Source organism: Cannabis sativa, unplaced genomic scaffold (genome assembly GCF_029168945.1).
Source record: "Cannabis sativa cultivar Pink pepper isolate KNU-18-1 unplaced genomic scaffold, ASM2916894v1 Contig7, whole genome shotgun sequence".
Classification (NCBI taxonomy): domain Eukaryota; kingdom Viridiplantae; phylum Streptophyta; class Magnoliopsida; order Rosales; family Cannabaceae; genus Cannabis; species Cannabis sativa.
Window position 1 is genome coordinate 4,064,728 of NW_026870043.1, and position 14,669 is coordinate 4,079,396.

At 44.4% G+C, this 14,669-nt stretch overlaps 1 protein-coding gene across 1 annotated transcript; it reads left to right on the top strand.

The window, feature by feature from the left end:
* Positions 1 to 1,906: 1,906 nt before the first annotated feature.
* Positions 1,907 to 7,760, top strand: LOC133033430 (uncharacterized). Its single transcript, XM_061108153.1, has 2 exons — positions 1,907 to 2,571; positions 7,621 to 7,760. Exons 1-2 carry the CDS (start codon positions 1,959 to 1,961, stop codon positions 7,650 to 7,652), a joined length of 645 nt encoding a protein of 214 aa, XP_060964136.1. The 5' UTR covers positions 1,907 to 1,958; the 3' UTR covers positions 7,653 to 7,760.
* Positions 7,761 to 14,669: the final 6,909 nt, after the last annotated feature.

Consider the following 14,669-nt stretch of genomic DNA (forward strand, 5'->3'; position numbering starts at 1 on the left):
CCCGGGAAGTGATTTAGCGTGTCACTTATAGCGTTGTGATTTTTATGGTTTAGGAGCCAGTAATCCGCCGTTCAGCTTCAGTTCCAGTCAGGTTGACCGGCACACCTGAAATCGGAATCCAGGTAAGATTAGTATAACAGTATGCATATGTAGATTACATGTTTAGCGTGCATGTAGGAAGCCTGTTAGATTACATTAGATATGTATTTAGGCTTCGAACCATCCAACCCTGTCACGTCGGTACAGGCCGGAGTATGACCAGCAGCCGGAGTATGACCGGTTTGACCGATCAGGCTGACACTTGGTTGGTGGTTCCGTGCTATTGACGTATCCCGTCGGTACAGGCTGGAGTATGACCAGCAGCCGGAGTATGACCGGTTCGACCGATCAGGAGGATATAGTAACACGTCGGTACAGGCTGGAGTATGACCAGCAGCCGGAGTATGACCGGTTCGACCGATCAGGTTGTTACGTGTCAATAGTACCGTCCCCTGAACGTTCAAAACTCAGTACCATGTTGGACATGGCAGTAGTGCTCAGTACCATGTTGGACATGGCAGTAGCGGGACTCAGTATCGTGTTGGACACGGCAGTCAGTTTTATGTATGATATTATTATGCTTTTCTTACTGAGTCTGTCGACTCACAGTTTACGTTGCATGTGTAGGTAAAGGCAAGGCAGTTGCTGATGGACCGTGAGCGAGCTTATGGGATTGTACATGTCGGGGCGGTTAGGCCTGGAGCGTACGATCCTCGGGACAGCACGGCTGAGATTTTGTAAATGTCGTTAGACGACTTATTTTGATGTAAAAGTTGAACAGTTAAAAAGTTTGTAAATATTTTTATAAATCGGGATCCCGAGACTTTTTGGTAAAATGGTTTATAAGTTTAATGAAAAAGCAAAATTTTAATTAATCACGTTTTTCCATAAACCTCGTTGATTAGCAACGAGCTGCACAGTACGTTTAAAAATCACGTAATACGCCTAAGATAGTTAGGGTGTTACAATTTGGTATCAGAGCCGCCAGGTTGTCTTCCGAAGATCGTCACGACATGTACAATCATCATCAGCAGTTAGCTCGGTTCACGGTTCAGTAAGCCTTTATTGCTTTAGTAGTTTATTTTATTCAGTTATGAAAAAAGAAAAGCCTGTTAGGAAGCATGTTAGTAGCCTGATAGTAGAATAGGCGCATGTTTCATTTCTAATTTCCAAATTAAGCGGCATTAGTAAGCTCGCCCTGAATACGACCTGATATGCCAACTCTTGGTTTCGCAGGCGGTTCTAACTAGATGGACGCCAGGCGGACCACGAGGAGTCAGGGCAACTCCGTAGGGTCGAATCAGGGACAGGGAGCTCAGTTTCCCCCACCTGCTAGGGGCCGAGGTAGAGGTCCCCGAGGCAGGGCTCGTGGTCGGGGTGATGAGAACCCGCCACAGGCTGCCCAGGCTCCCCCAGCCGATCAGGGAGCCCCGAATTGGGAGTTGCGGTTTGCGGAAATGCAAGCCAGGATCGAAGAGCAAGACCTCGAGATTCAGAGGTTGAGACAGCAGGGTGCTCCTGCAGTTCCAGTGCCGGTAGTTCCAGCGGCACCTGCCCCTGCTGCCCAGGCCGAGATGGTAGTGGCGGCCCACAGATTGGAGCCGTTGTATGAGAGGTTCCGGAAACAAGCACCTCCGGTATTCCTGGGAGGTCCAGATGTGTCGAAAGCCGAGCAGTGGCTTACGGTGATCACCAGAATTCTGAACTTTATGGGTGTCACCGGCAACGACAGAGTGGTGTGCGCCACATTTCAGTTCCAGGAGGATGCCCTGGTATGGTGGGACATGGTGTCTCAGATTCACGACGTCACCACCATGACTTGGGAGAGGTTCCAGGAACTTTTCAATGCGAAGTACTACAACGAGGCGGTTAGAAGCGCCAAGAGAAAGGAATTCGTTCACCTGACCCAGCGGGAGAACATGAGTGTCACTGAGTATACAACTCAGTTTGACCGGTTGGCGAGGTTAGCCTCGGGTATTGTGCCGACCGACTTCAGCAGAAAGGAGAAGTATCTGGACGGGTTGAATCCCAAGATCAGGCATGACCTGATGATTACCACTGACGACAGCACCACCTACGCTCAGATGGTGGAGAAGGCACTGCGAGCTGAGGGCGCAGTGGGATGTATGTCAGATTCAGCCAGTACTCCGGTTGGTGGCGGAGCTCCTACCCCTCCTGCATCAGGATTTAGCAGGGGGAGTAGTGGTTCGGCCATTGATCAGAGGAAGAGGGCACCCACTGCTTCCGGCGGCTCGAGTCAGAACAAGAGGTTCCGGGGGAACCAGAACAGAGGGAGTCGTCCTGGTGGTAATGAGACTCGCTTCTCCTATCCCGAGTGCCCTATCTGCAAGAGGCATCATCGGGGAGAGTGCAAGGGGCAGGGATGCTTTCATTGTGGCATGCCCGGGCACTTCAAGAGGGAATGTCCCCAGCTCCGGCCAGAGGCACCGAGAGCTCCAGCGATGCCCACTCCAGCCAGGGTATTCGCGATCACGCAGGCTGATGCAGATGCCAGCCCATCAGTTGTTACAGGTCAGATTCTTATTAACGACTCGCTTTATTCAGTGCTGTTTGATTCTGGGGCTACACGTTCTTATGTGGCGGCCAGAATCTTTAGTAAGTTGGGTAGACCCTATGATAGATATGAGTCAGGGTTTGGAACCCTGTTACCTGGCGGAGAATTGGTTATCTCCAATAGGTGGATTAGGTCTATGCCAATCAGGATAGATGGTAGAGAGTTGAGCGCTGATCTGATAGAGATGAGCTTAGTCGAATTTGATATTATTTTAGGAATGGATTTCCTATCTAAATATTCGGCGAGCATTGATTGCAAGAGGAAGATGGTGGTCTTCCAACCGGAAAGTGAAGAACCGTTCGTATTTGTTGGTTCGGTTCAGGGATCTCGGATCCCGGTGATCTCGGCTATGTCAGCGAGAGAATTATTGCACGGTGGGTGCTTAGGGTTTCTGGCCGTGGTGGTGGACACCACTCGGCCAGACACCATTCGGCCAGAGGACATCAGAGTGGTTCGGGAATTTTTGGACGTTTTTCCCGAAGAACTTCCAGGGTTATCATCAGTTGAGGATCCGAGAGGAGGACATTCCAAAGACGGCTTTCCGCACTAGGTATGGACACTACGAGTTCCTGGTTATGTCATTCGGACTAACCAATGCTCCTGCAGCATTCATGGACCTGATGAACAGAGTATTCAAGGATTTCCTCGATATCTGTGTAATTGTGTTTATCGACGACATCCTCGTGTACTCTCAGTCAGAAGAGGAGCATGAGTTACATCTTCAGATGGTACTGCAACGACTTCGAGAACATAGACTCTACGCCAAGTTCAAGAAATGTGAGTTCTGGTTGTCTCAAGTGTCCTTCCTAGGGCACATAGTGAGTAAAGATGGGATCAAGGTGGATCCCGGGAAGATCGAATCCGTCAGGGATTGGCCGAGACCGAAGACAGTGACAGAGATCAGAAGCTTCTTGGGGTTAGCTGGGTACTACCGTAGGTTCGTGGAGGGGTTCTCCAAAATTTCAATGCCCCTAACCGAGCTTACAAAGAAGAATCAGCGATTTATGCGAATTTCGGATAAATGCGAAGCTAGTTTTCAGGAGCTGAAACAGAGATTGATTACTGCTCCGGTGCTAGCTTTGCCTTCGGACAAGGAGAAGTTTGTGGTCTATTGTGACGCATCCAAACAGGGTTTGGGGTGCGTATTGATGCAAGCCGATCGGGTTATCGCTTACGCCTCCCGTCAGTTAAAGGATTATGAACAGCGATACCCGACTCATGATTTAGAATTGGCCGCAGTGGTATTTGCACTGAAGATTTGGCGGCATTACTTGTATGGTGAGAAGTGCGAGATCTACACCGACCATAAGAGTCTCAAGTATTTCTTTACTCAGAAAGATTTGAACATGAGACAGAGGCGTTGGTTGGAACTAGTGAAGGATTATGATTGCGAGATCCTCTACCATCCCGGGAAAGCCAATGTAGTGGCCGATGCCCTGAGCAGAAAGGGTCCCGGGCAAGTGGCTAGCATGGTTCAGATCTCACCTCAGCTAGCAGAGGATATGGTTAGATCCAGCATTGAGTTTGTGGTAGGTCAGCTACACAACTTAACGCTGCAATCTGATCTGCTAGAAAGAATAAAGGTTGCTCAGACAACAGATCCGGAGTTAGTGAAGATCCGAGATGAGGTATTGGCTGGTCAAGCCAAGGACTTTTCAGTGTCAGACAGTGGGATGCTTTTGTATAAAGCCAGGGTTTGTGTCCCGAACAGTGGGGAATTGAGAAACGAGATCTTTGAGGAGGCTCATTCTACCCCGTATTCTCTGCATCCCGGCACCACCAAGATGTACCAAGATTTGAAACCGTACTTCTGGTGGAGCGGTATGAAGAAGAAGTTGGTAGAATTCGTATCGAGATGCCTCACATGTCAGCAGATCAAGGCTGAACATCAGAGACCAGCAGGGTTGTTGCAGCCTCTAACCCTACCAGAATGGAAATGGGAGGATATTGCGATGGATTTTGTGGTCGGGTTACCTAGGACCACGGGTATGTTTGATTCCATCTGGGTAGTGGTGGACCGATTTACGAAATCTGCTCATTTTCTGCCGGTCAGAACAACGTTTACAGTGGATCAGTTGGCAGAACTGTACGTCAGAGAAATAGTGAGACTTCACGGGGTACCGAAGTCTATAGTTTCGGACAGGGATCCGAAATTCACCTCCAAATTTTGGCAGAGTTTGCAACGGGCAATGGGTACGAAGCTAAAATTCAGTACAGCATTTCATCCTCAGACAGATGGTCAGTCCGAGAGGACAATTCAGATATTGGAGGATATGCTGAGAGCCTGTGTTATGGACTTTGAGGGTTCATGGAGTAAATACCTACCGTTAGTGGAGTTCTCGTACAACAACAGTTACCAGAGTACGATAGGGATGGCACCCTACGAACTGTTGTACGGTAGGAAATGTAGATCCCCTATCCACTGGGATGAGACAGGGGAGAGGAAATACCTAGGTCCAGAGTCAGTTCAGCGGACCAATGAGGCAATAGAGAAGATTAAAGCTAGAATGCTTGCCTCCCAGAGCAGACAGAAGAGTTACGCAGATCCGAAACGTAGGGATGTTGAGTTCCGAGTAGGGGACCATGTGTTTTTGCGAGTATCTCCGATGAAGGGGATTAAACGTTTCGGGAAAAGAGGCAAGTTATGCCCTAGATTTACAGGACCTTTCGAGATTCTCGAGAAGATAGGTCAAGTGGCATATCGGTTAGCGTTGCCTCCAGCTTTATCAGCAGTGCACAACGTATTTCATGTCTCAATGTTGAGAAAATACGTTTCAGACCCCTCTCATATAATCAGTTATGAGAGCCTTCAGCTTCAGTCAGATATGTCCTATGAGGAACAGCCAGTGCAGATCCTGGATAGAAAGGATAAAGTCCTTCGGAATAAGACCATAGCGTTGGTCAAGGTTCTCTGGAGAAACAGTAAGGTGGAAGAAGCCACCTGGGAGCTAGAATCAGATATGCGAGCTCAATATCCAGAGTTATTCAGGTTAGATTTCGGGGACGAAATCCTTTTAAGGGGGGGATAGTTGTAAAGCCCGCTTAGTTAATTTGGAAATTAGCAGTTATTTATGTTAATCAGGAAATTATTTATAGCTATTTAAATAATTTATCATGGATATTTATGGAATTCAGATATGCATAATTATGTTATCAGCAGTTTTATATTTCGCATTTCCGGTGTCCGGTATTTTGGAACGCGGCGTTTGGCTCAGTAGAAATCACAACTTAGTATGTTAGTATTTTGGGGACGGGTTTTAGACATTGGGAATGTCGGGAATGGCCGGGAATTTAGAATGTCCCAAAAATACCCCTTTAGTATGATTTTAGTGATTTTATGGTGAAGGGGCAAAATGGTCTTTTTGCCCCATTAGTGTTTTGTCTTATATGAGTTAATAAATGAATTAAATGTTTGTTTTTAATTAATCTTTTTTGGCTGAAATAGATTTAAATAAAATGATACTTTAAGCTTGAAAATCCTTTTCTCTCATTTTTTACACTTAGCCAATTTTTAAAAAGTTTAAAAAATTAGAAAAGCTCTCTCTCTCTTTTCCTCTCTTTCGGCTGAGATTGGAGGGTTCAAGGCTGGGATTTTTGTGGGTGATTTCTAGTGTTTTAGCAAGATCAAAGTGTGTTTTCTTCAAGGTAATTCTTGTCTTGCTCTTCTATTTAGTTTTTCTTGAAATTTTGTGAAAATTGGATGAAATGCATGTTGGATTTTATGATGTTGTTGCTGCTGTAATCTGGTGATTATTTTGTGTTTAAGCATGTTAGTTTAGGGTTGTTTTGATGCTTGATTACTAGGTTGAGCATGCTAGAAGTTTATATGTGAAAATATGTGATTTTGAGAAGAAAATGCCATGTTTTGTTTCTGTGAATTGCTGGAGGTTGTTGTTTGATTTCAGAGGTTATATTATGCTAGTTTAGGTTGATTTTAGTTGGTTTGCATGCTGGTTTTGGTGGTTTGCTCAAGCTTGAGTTTGGAACTCAAAGCTTGAGCTCCAATGGTGAAATTTGCTTGTGAGGTTTCTGGGTAGGTTTGAGGCCTTGGAATGGTCATTTGGGACCTATGTAGGAGGTCTGGAAAGTTTGGGACCATTTGGGTTCGAATTGGTCAAGTTATGGGAATTTTTGGTTGCTGCCTGCGAGGAACCGGAATTCCGGTTGAGCATCCGGAATTCCGGATGGGGGTTCAGATTTTCCCAGAACCGGAATTCCGGTTGGGCAACCGGACTTCCGGATGGGGGATTTGTCAGAACCCGAGTGTTCCTCGTTTTTGGGTTTTTAGGGGTATTGCCATGCTTTTTTCGATAGGGAAACTTTTAGTTTCGAGTTTTAGTCCGGGAAGTGATTTAGCGTGTCACTTATAGCGTTGTGATTTTTATGGTTTAGGAGCCGTGTCAGCGTAGTTCGGCTTCGGTTCCGGTCGGAGTTGGCCGGCACACCTGAAATCGGAATCCAGGTAAGATTAGTATAACAGTATGCATATGTAGATTACATGTTTAGCGTGCATGTAGGAAGCCTGTTAGATTACATTAGATATGTATTTAGGCTTCGAACCATCCAACCCTGTCACGTCGGTACAGGCTGGAGTATGACCAGCAGCCGGAGTATGACCGGTTTGACCGATCAGGCTGACACTTGGTTGGTGGTTCCGTGCTATTGACGTATCCCGTCGGTACAGGCTGGAGTATGACCAGCAGCCGGAGTATGACCGGTTCGACCGATCAGGAGGATATAGTAACACGTCGGTACAGGCTGGAGTATGACCAGCAGCCGGAGTATGACCGGTTCGACCGATCAGGTTGTTACGTGTCAATAGTACCGTCCCCTGAACGTTCAAAACTCAGTACCATGTTGGACATGGCAGTAGTGCTCAGTACCATGTTGGACATGGCAGTAGCGGGACTCAGTATCGTGTTGGACACGGCAGTCAGTTTTATGTATGATATTATTATGCTTTTCTTACTGAGTCTGTCGACTCACAGTTTACGTTGCATGTGTAGGTAAAGGCAAGGCAGTTGCTGATGGACCGTGAGCGAGCTTATGGGATTGTACATGTCGGGGCGGTTAGGCCTGGAGCGTACGATCCTCGGGACAGCACGGCTGAGATTTTGTAAATGTCGTTAGACGACTTATTTTGATGTAAAAGTTGAACAGTTAAAAAGTTTGTAAATATTTTTATAAATCGGGATCCCGAGACTTTTTGGTAAAATGGTTTATAAGATTAATGAAAAAGCAAAATTTTAATTAATCACGTTTTTCCATAAACCTCGTTGATTAGCAACGAGCTGCACAGTACGTTTAAAAATCACGTAATACGCCTAAGATAGTTAGGGTGTTACACAAGGCATGTTTCCAGTGTGGCGTGGTGGGCCACTTTATCAGGGATTGTCCCCAAGCTAAGAGAGAAGAGCCTAAGAAGAATGTTGCTCAGAACCCGGGGCGACTTTTCACTATAACTCAGGCAGATGCTGATGCTAGTGAGTCAGTTGTGACAGGTCAGTTATCTATTAATGGTTGTGCTTATACTGTGTTATTTGATTCTGGAGCTACTCATTCATATGTATCGAGTAGAGTGATAGAAAGTTTGTATAAGCCATGTGATATTTATGCTTCGGGGTTTGGAACCCTGTTACCCTCAGGAGACCTGATAGTATCCACAAGGTGGATTCGGTCCTTGTCTTTTTGGATTGACGGTTGCGAATTGACTGCCAATCTAATTGAACTGCAATTATCTGATTTTGACATAATCCTGGGAATGGATTTTCTGTCCAAGTATTGAGCAATGATCGACTGTAAACGGAAGATGGTAGTGTTTGAGCCCGAGAGTGCTAACCCAGCGGTGTTCGTGGGTAAAGTTCAGGGGGCGCGCATACCAAGAATATCGTTGTTGAAAGCTAAAGACCTGATGGGTAGAGGTTGTCTAGGGTTCATAGTCACTACAGTGGACACTAGCCAACCTGTGACATCAGGGCCTGAGGATATGAAATTGGTATGTGAGTTCCTTGATGTCTTTCCAGAAGATTTGCCGGGATTGCCACCTGTTCGGGAAATTGAATTTGTTATTGAACTGGCTCCGGGAGTAGATCTAGTGTCTAAGGCACCGTACCGTATGGCTCTAGCCGAGTTGAAGGAATTGAAGATACAGTTGCAAGAGTTATTGAATCTGGGATTCATTAGACCGAGCTATTCACCTTGGGGTGCTCCGGTTTTATTTGTGAAGAAGAAAGACGGAACCCTGCGAATGTGTATTGACTACCGAGAGTTGAACAAGCTTACCATTAAGAACAAATATCCCTTACCTCGAATTGATGATTTGTTTGATCAACTGAAAGGGAAGACAGTCTTTTCTAAGATCGATCTTCGCTTAGGCTATCATCAGCTGAGAATCCAAGAGGAAGATATTCCGAAAACTGCGTTCCGTACTAGGTATGGACACTATGAATTTCTTGTGATGTCTTTTGGACTCACTAATGCCCCGGCGGCATTCATGGATTTGATGAATCGAGTGTTTAAGGATTATCTGGATAGGTTCGTGATTGTGTTTATCGATGACATTATAGTGTACTCTGAGACGGAAGAAGAGCATGAATTGCATCTCAGAGCGGTTTTACAAAGGTTACGGGATCACAAGCTTTATGCTAAATTTAAAAAGTGTGAGTTCTGGTTATCTCGTGTCTCATTCTTGGGGCACATAGTGGATAAAGATGGGATCATGGTGGATACGGCCAAGATTGAAGCTGTTCGGGATTGGCCAGCACCGAAATCAGCTACAGAGGTTAGAAGTTTTCTGGGTTTGGCTGGTTATTACCGTCGGTTCGTTGAGGGTTTTTCTAAAATTGCTGTACCCTTAATGGAGCTGACTCGAAAGAATCAGAAATTTGTTTGGACTGATCGGTGTGAGAAAAGGTTCCTGGAGTTAAAGCAACGCTTAATTACCGCTCCTGTACTAACTCTTCCTTTAGATAAGGAAAAGTTTGTGGTATATTGTGATGCCTCGAGACAGGGTCTCGGCTGTGTGCTTATGCAGGCAGGGAGGGTAATAGCTTATGCTTCTCGACAGTTAAAGGAGTACGAGTAGAGGTACCCTATTCACGATTTAGAACTCGCAGCAGTGGTATTTGCGCTAAAGATTTGGCGCCATTACCTTTATGGCTGGAAATGTGAGATATACACTGATCACAAAAGTCTAAAATATTTCTTCACCCAGAAAGACTTGAATATGAGACAGAGGCGTTGGCTAGAACTTGTGAAAGATTATGATTGTGAGATTCTTTATCACCCTGGTAAAGCCAACCTAGTTGTTGATGCCCTGAGTAGAAAAGGTCAGAGTCAGCTGAGTTCTATGAAGCAAATCTCCCAACAACTGGCAATGAAATGACTCGAGCTCAAATTGAGTTGGTTGTGGGGCAATTGGCTAATATTACCCTGCAATCCACTCTTCTTGAGAGAATTAAAGAAGCGCAAAAGCAGGATTCAGAATTGATAAAAACCCGAGCTAGGGTTTCGGCCGGGAAGGCTAGTGATTTTTCAGTGGATGAAATGGGAATGTTGAGATTTAGGAATCGAATTTGTGTGCCTATGGATGAGAACATCAAGAAAGAGATCATGGATGAGTCTCACACGACTCCTTATTCAGTTCATCCAGGGTCGACAAAGATGTACCAAGACCTAAAAGCCATGTTTTGGTGGCCAGGTATGAAGAATGACATCGCTGAGTATGTTGCAAAGTGCCTTACGTGTCAGCAAGTGAAGGCTGAACACCAGCGACCTGCAGGGTTGCTGCAACCGCTGAACATACCAGAATGGAAATGGGAAGATATAACTATGGATTTCGTAATAGGTATGCCTAGAACCACGGGACAGTATGACTCTGTGTGGGTCATAGTGGACAGATTTACAAAGTCTGCTCACTTTTTACCTGTTCGGACGAACTTCTCCATTGATCAGTATGCTGAGTTATATGCCAGAGAAATTGTTCGTCTGCATGGTGTCCCAAAGTCTATTGTGTCGGATAGAGATCCAAAGTTTACATCAAGATTCTGGGAAAGTCTGCATCGAGCTATGGGAACACAATTAAAGTTCAGCACAGCTTTTCATCCTCAGACGGATGGACAATCCGAGAGGACCATTCAGATTTTAGAAGACATGCTACGGGCATGCGTGCTTGACTTTGAAGGATCATGGGTAAAGTACCTTCCCCTGATCGAGTTTTCTTATAATAACAGCTATCAGGCAACAATCGGGATGGCTCCTTATGAACTTTTGTATGGAAGGAAATGTAGATCGCCCATTCACTGGGATGAAGTGGGTGAAAGAAAGTTCTTGGGTCCCGAAGCTGTTCAGAAAACAAGTGAGGCAGTTGACAAAATTAGAGCGCGAATGCTCGCGGCTCAGAGTAGGCAGAAGAGTTATGCCGATCCAAAGCGTCGAGATATTGATTTTCAGGTCGGAGACATGGTATTTCTCAGAATATCTCCGATGAAAGGCATAAAACGCTTTGGGAAGAAAGGGAAACTTAGTCCAAGGTTCATCGGACCTTTTGAAATCCTTGAGAGGATAGGGCAAGTAGAGTACAAGTTGGCTATGCCCCCAGCGCTGGAGGCTGTACACAATGTGTTTCATGTTTCAATGCTTCGGAAGTATGTCTCAGACTCGTCCCATGTTCTGAGTTATGAAGCGTTGGAACTACAACCGGACTTATCATACGAGGAACAACCAGTGCAGATACTTGATAGAAGAGAGAAAGTCTTGAGAAGCAAGACTGTGGCACTGGTGAAAGTACTGTGGAGGAACAGTAAAGTAGAAGAGGCAACCTGGGAGCTCGAGACGGATATGCAGCAGAAATATCCGGAGTTGTTCAGGTAAATTTCGGGACGAAATTTCTATAAGGAGGGGGTAATTGTAATACCCATAATTAAGAAAAGGATTAGCAAAACCCTAATTAGATAATTGTGAGTTAATTGAGGAATTATATTATTATATAGTTCAATATATGTGAAATTATATGAAATTTAACATGTTAAAGACCCCGTTGGTGAGCCAGGGGCATTTTGGTAATTATGACCCGAGAAGGGTAAATTGTTGAGATTAATTTAATTACGTGTTTAATAGAACTATATTATCATATAGTATGCCTGTGTTGTCTTTTCAGGTGTGTTCTGACAGGTTGGCGCGGTATAGTCACACCCGGGAATTTCGGGCCGAACCGGGTTCGGGCCCGAAATGTAAATTGAATTGATTATTTGGCATTTTATTTGATAATATGATAATCTGAAATTTATTTGGCAATATTTGGGTGTGAAATGGCATTTATGCCCTTAAAAAGGAATATTATGGTTTTTTAGCCCTAAGGGCAAAATGGTCATTTGACCATAAGGGATTTACTTTGAATTAAATGATTTTTGGAAAGAATAAGATTTATTTTTCTGGGTTAATCTCTCTCTCACCCGAACCCTCTCTTTCCCTAAAGCCCTTTTGGTTTTCAAAGTATATTTGTGGAGAATTGCTTAAAAATTGGGTGTGCATTGGAGCTTTGGATTGTGGTTTCTTGAGCTTGAAGTCTAGGTAACTCTTGCTGAGTTTTTATTGAATTTTAATTAGTGGAATCTTGCTGAAATTGTTGTGAAAATGCATGAATTAGTTGATATGTTCTTGCTCATGCATGTTTCTAAGCTTGGTGTTTAATCTTGATGATTTTTGGTAAGATAATGCATGATTTATGTTGTTGAGCTTGTATTATGATTATAGGCTATTTTCTAGCTTGGAATCATGTGTTCTGAGGATGTTTTTACTGTTGGAAATTGTTTGGGTTATTGGAGATGAAGCTCTTGTTCAAGAGCTTAAAGTTACTTAGTTAAAGCATGAATTTTATGTTGTTTGAGTAATCTGAAATTGAGGAATTATTATTGGAATTGATGCATGAAATAGGTTATTTTGACCCCTTAATAATTGTTAGTAACCTTATTTGATGATTTGAGATTTGGTTGTGAATTTGCAAACAAAGATTGAGTTTTTGGGTTGAAATTCGAGTTGAGCTTGCTTGTTTTCTGGGTTCTGCACCCAGATGCCGCGGCATGCTCTGGAGCATGGCGCGGCCCGCTCCTCTGAGTGGACCTGGGAATTGGTCCCAGGTGTCGCGGCATGGTCTGGGCATGCCGCGGCCCGCCCTCGTGATTTTTGGGCAGTTTGTGTTGAATTTTCGAAAATGCATAACTTTGTGATCCGAACTCTGATTCGGGAGTTCTTTATATCATTGGAAAGCTCGTTCCGAGCTCTGTATAATTATCTGAGTTATAGATGCCATGTTTGAATTTTATGAGTTGGAAATCAGGGGTTAACCCTAAGTGTGAATTATCCCAGATTTGTGTGACTAGGATTACCGGCACCTGATCAGGAGCACCTGGGGATTCGGAATCTCCTTTTATAGCTGGACAACAGGTAAGACAGTAGTTTGCACGTAGAGTATGCGCGGTGGCGCTTATGTGAATATGATATGCATGAATGTTTAGTAACCGAGATTAGGGTTATTACCCTAATAGGAACGGTCTGTTAGCCTAGGGTTATTACTCTAGTGGAATATGTGTATAATGCCATGCCATGTTAAATGAAATGAAATTTAAGGATTATGTGCTCAAGGCATAATCAGGTTGGACTCGGTACTCATAACCAAGATGAACCACTTCTAAGGCCTTAATGTAATTAGACGTGTGAGAGCAACACGTGGGTCTACGTCACGTAGATTTAATTAGATGTGTGAGCGCAACACATAGGTCTACGCCACGTAGACATAAATGGGCATGTTGATATAGTGATCAGGTCTGTGCTATACATACATATATGTGAATAAGCATTATATATCTGTTATGATTTATACTGTCTTGCTGGGCTTGGCTCACGGGTGCTCTACTGTGCAGGAAAGGGTAAGGTAATAGCTGATCAGCCATGAGTTCCAGGAGCAGACGAAGAATGTACATGTTCACGCCACTTCAGACCAAGCGGGTTATGGGTCTAGCAGTGTTGACTTTTGTATTCTGTTTTGCCACTTAGGTCGGCTAGTAAGAAAGAACTTGTAATAATTTTGTAAATATTTTTGGGATCCCAACTATGTTTGAAAGGTTTAAATATATTACAAGTTTATTTTCAGTCTGTTTAATATAAAAGTTCAAATTCTGCGCTATTTTTAATTAGAAATCCCGGTTAGGGGATTAGGGTTTCATAATAGTTTTTGGGTAGCGTGCCTAATTAGTTAGGGCATTATATTATTTACTTCTGATTATTGGCTAGATCTTTTAGGATTTTATATGCTGTGAGTTGAATTGCGAGAGTATTAATCGCTTTTCCAAATGGTGGGTGTGTCACAGTATTCTAATGGTCATATACGCCGTTATATGCCCCTTGAGATACTGTGATACACCCAGCCATTTGCGGCATGCGTTAATATTCCAATGAGCGTACTACTTGGCTGATAGGTAGTCTCGGAACGGTGGGAGTAACTCAGTAATTTCAGGGTCATGCTTGAGAACGCATGCCCCTTGAGTAACTGAGTTTCTCCCAGCCGTTTCTGGAGGTATATCGCTTGGCCCAGGATGCGTGACTTATTCGCATCTCTACTCGCATATGGATGGGGTGGTCAGCATTCGTAAGGATGTTGACCATTCTATCAAGTGCGACTTTATAGTTTTAATGCGGGTGAGATCACTTATTTTTGTTTTCACACATTCATCGCGCTGAAAAGATCTTCTATCTTTCAGATGAGCGACCTGTCGGATAGCCAACTGCTCGGCTCGGGAGGCCATGCATTCGATGGCGACGATGACCAGGAGGAAGACAATTTTTTCCCAGCTTCGATTTCAGAAGAGGAGGTCGCACCAATAGAGCTAGGCCCGATGTCTTCTGCAGACATCGAAAGAATGGTGCAGGAACTCGCCAAACCTGGGACCATCGATATTCAAGACAGCGAGTCTACGGTGTCAGCTCGCGACTACCTTATTCATTCGAGGCATGCTCCTGACGTTGAGGTCGAGGAGATGGACGATGACTGGACGGCCCC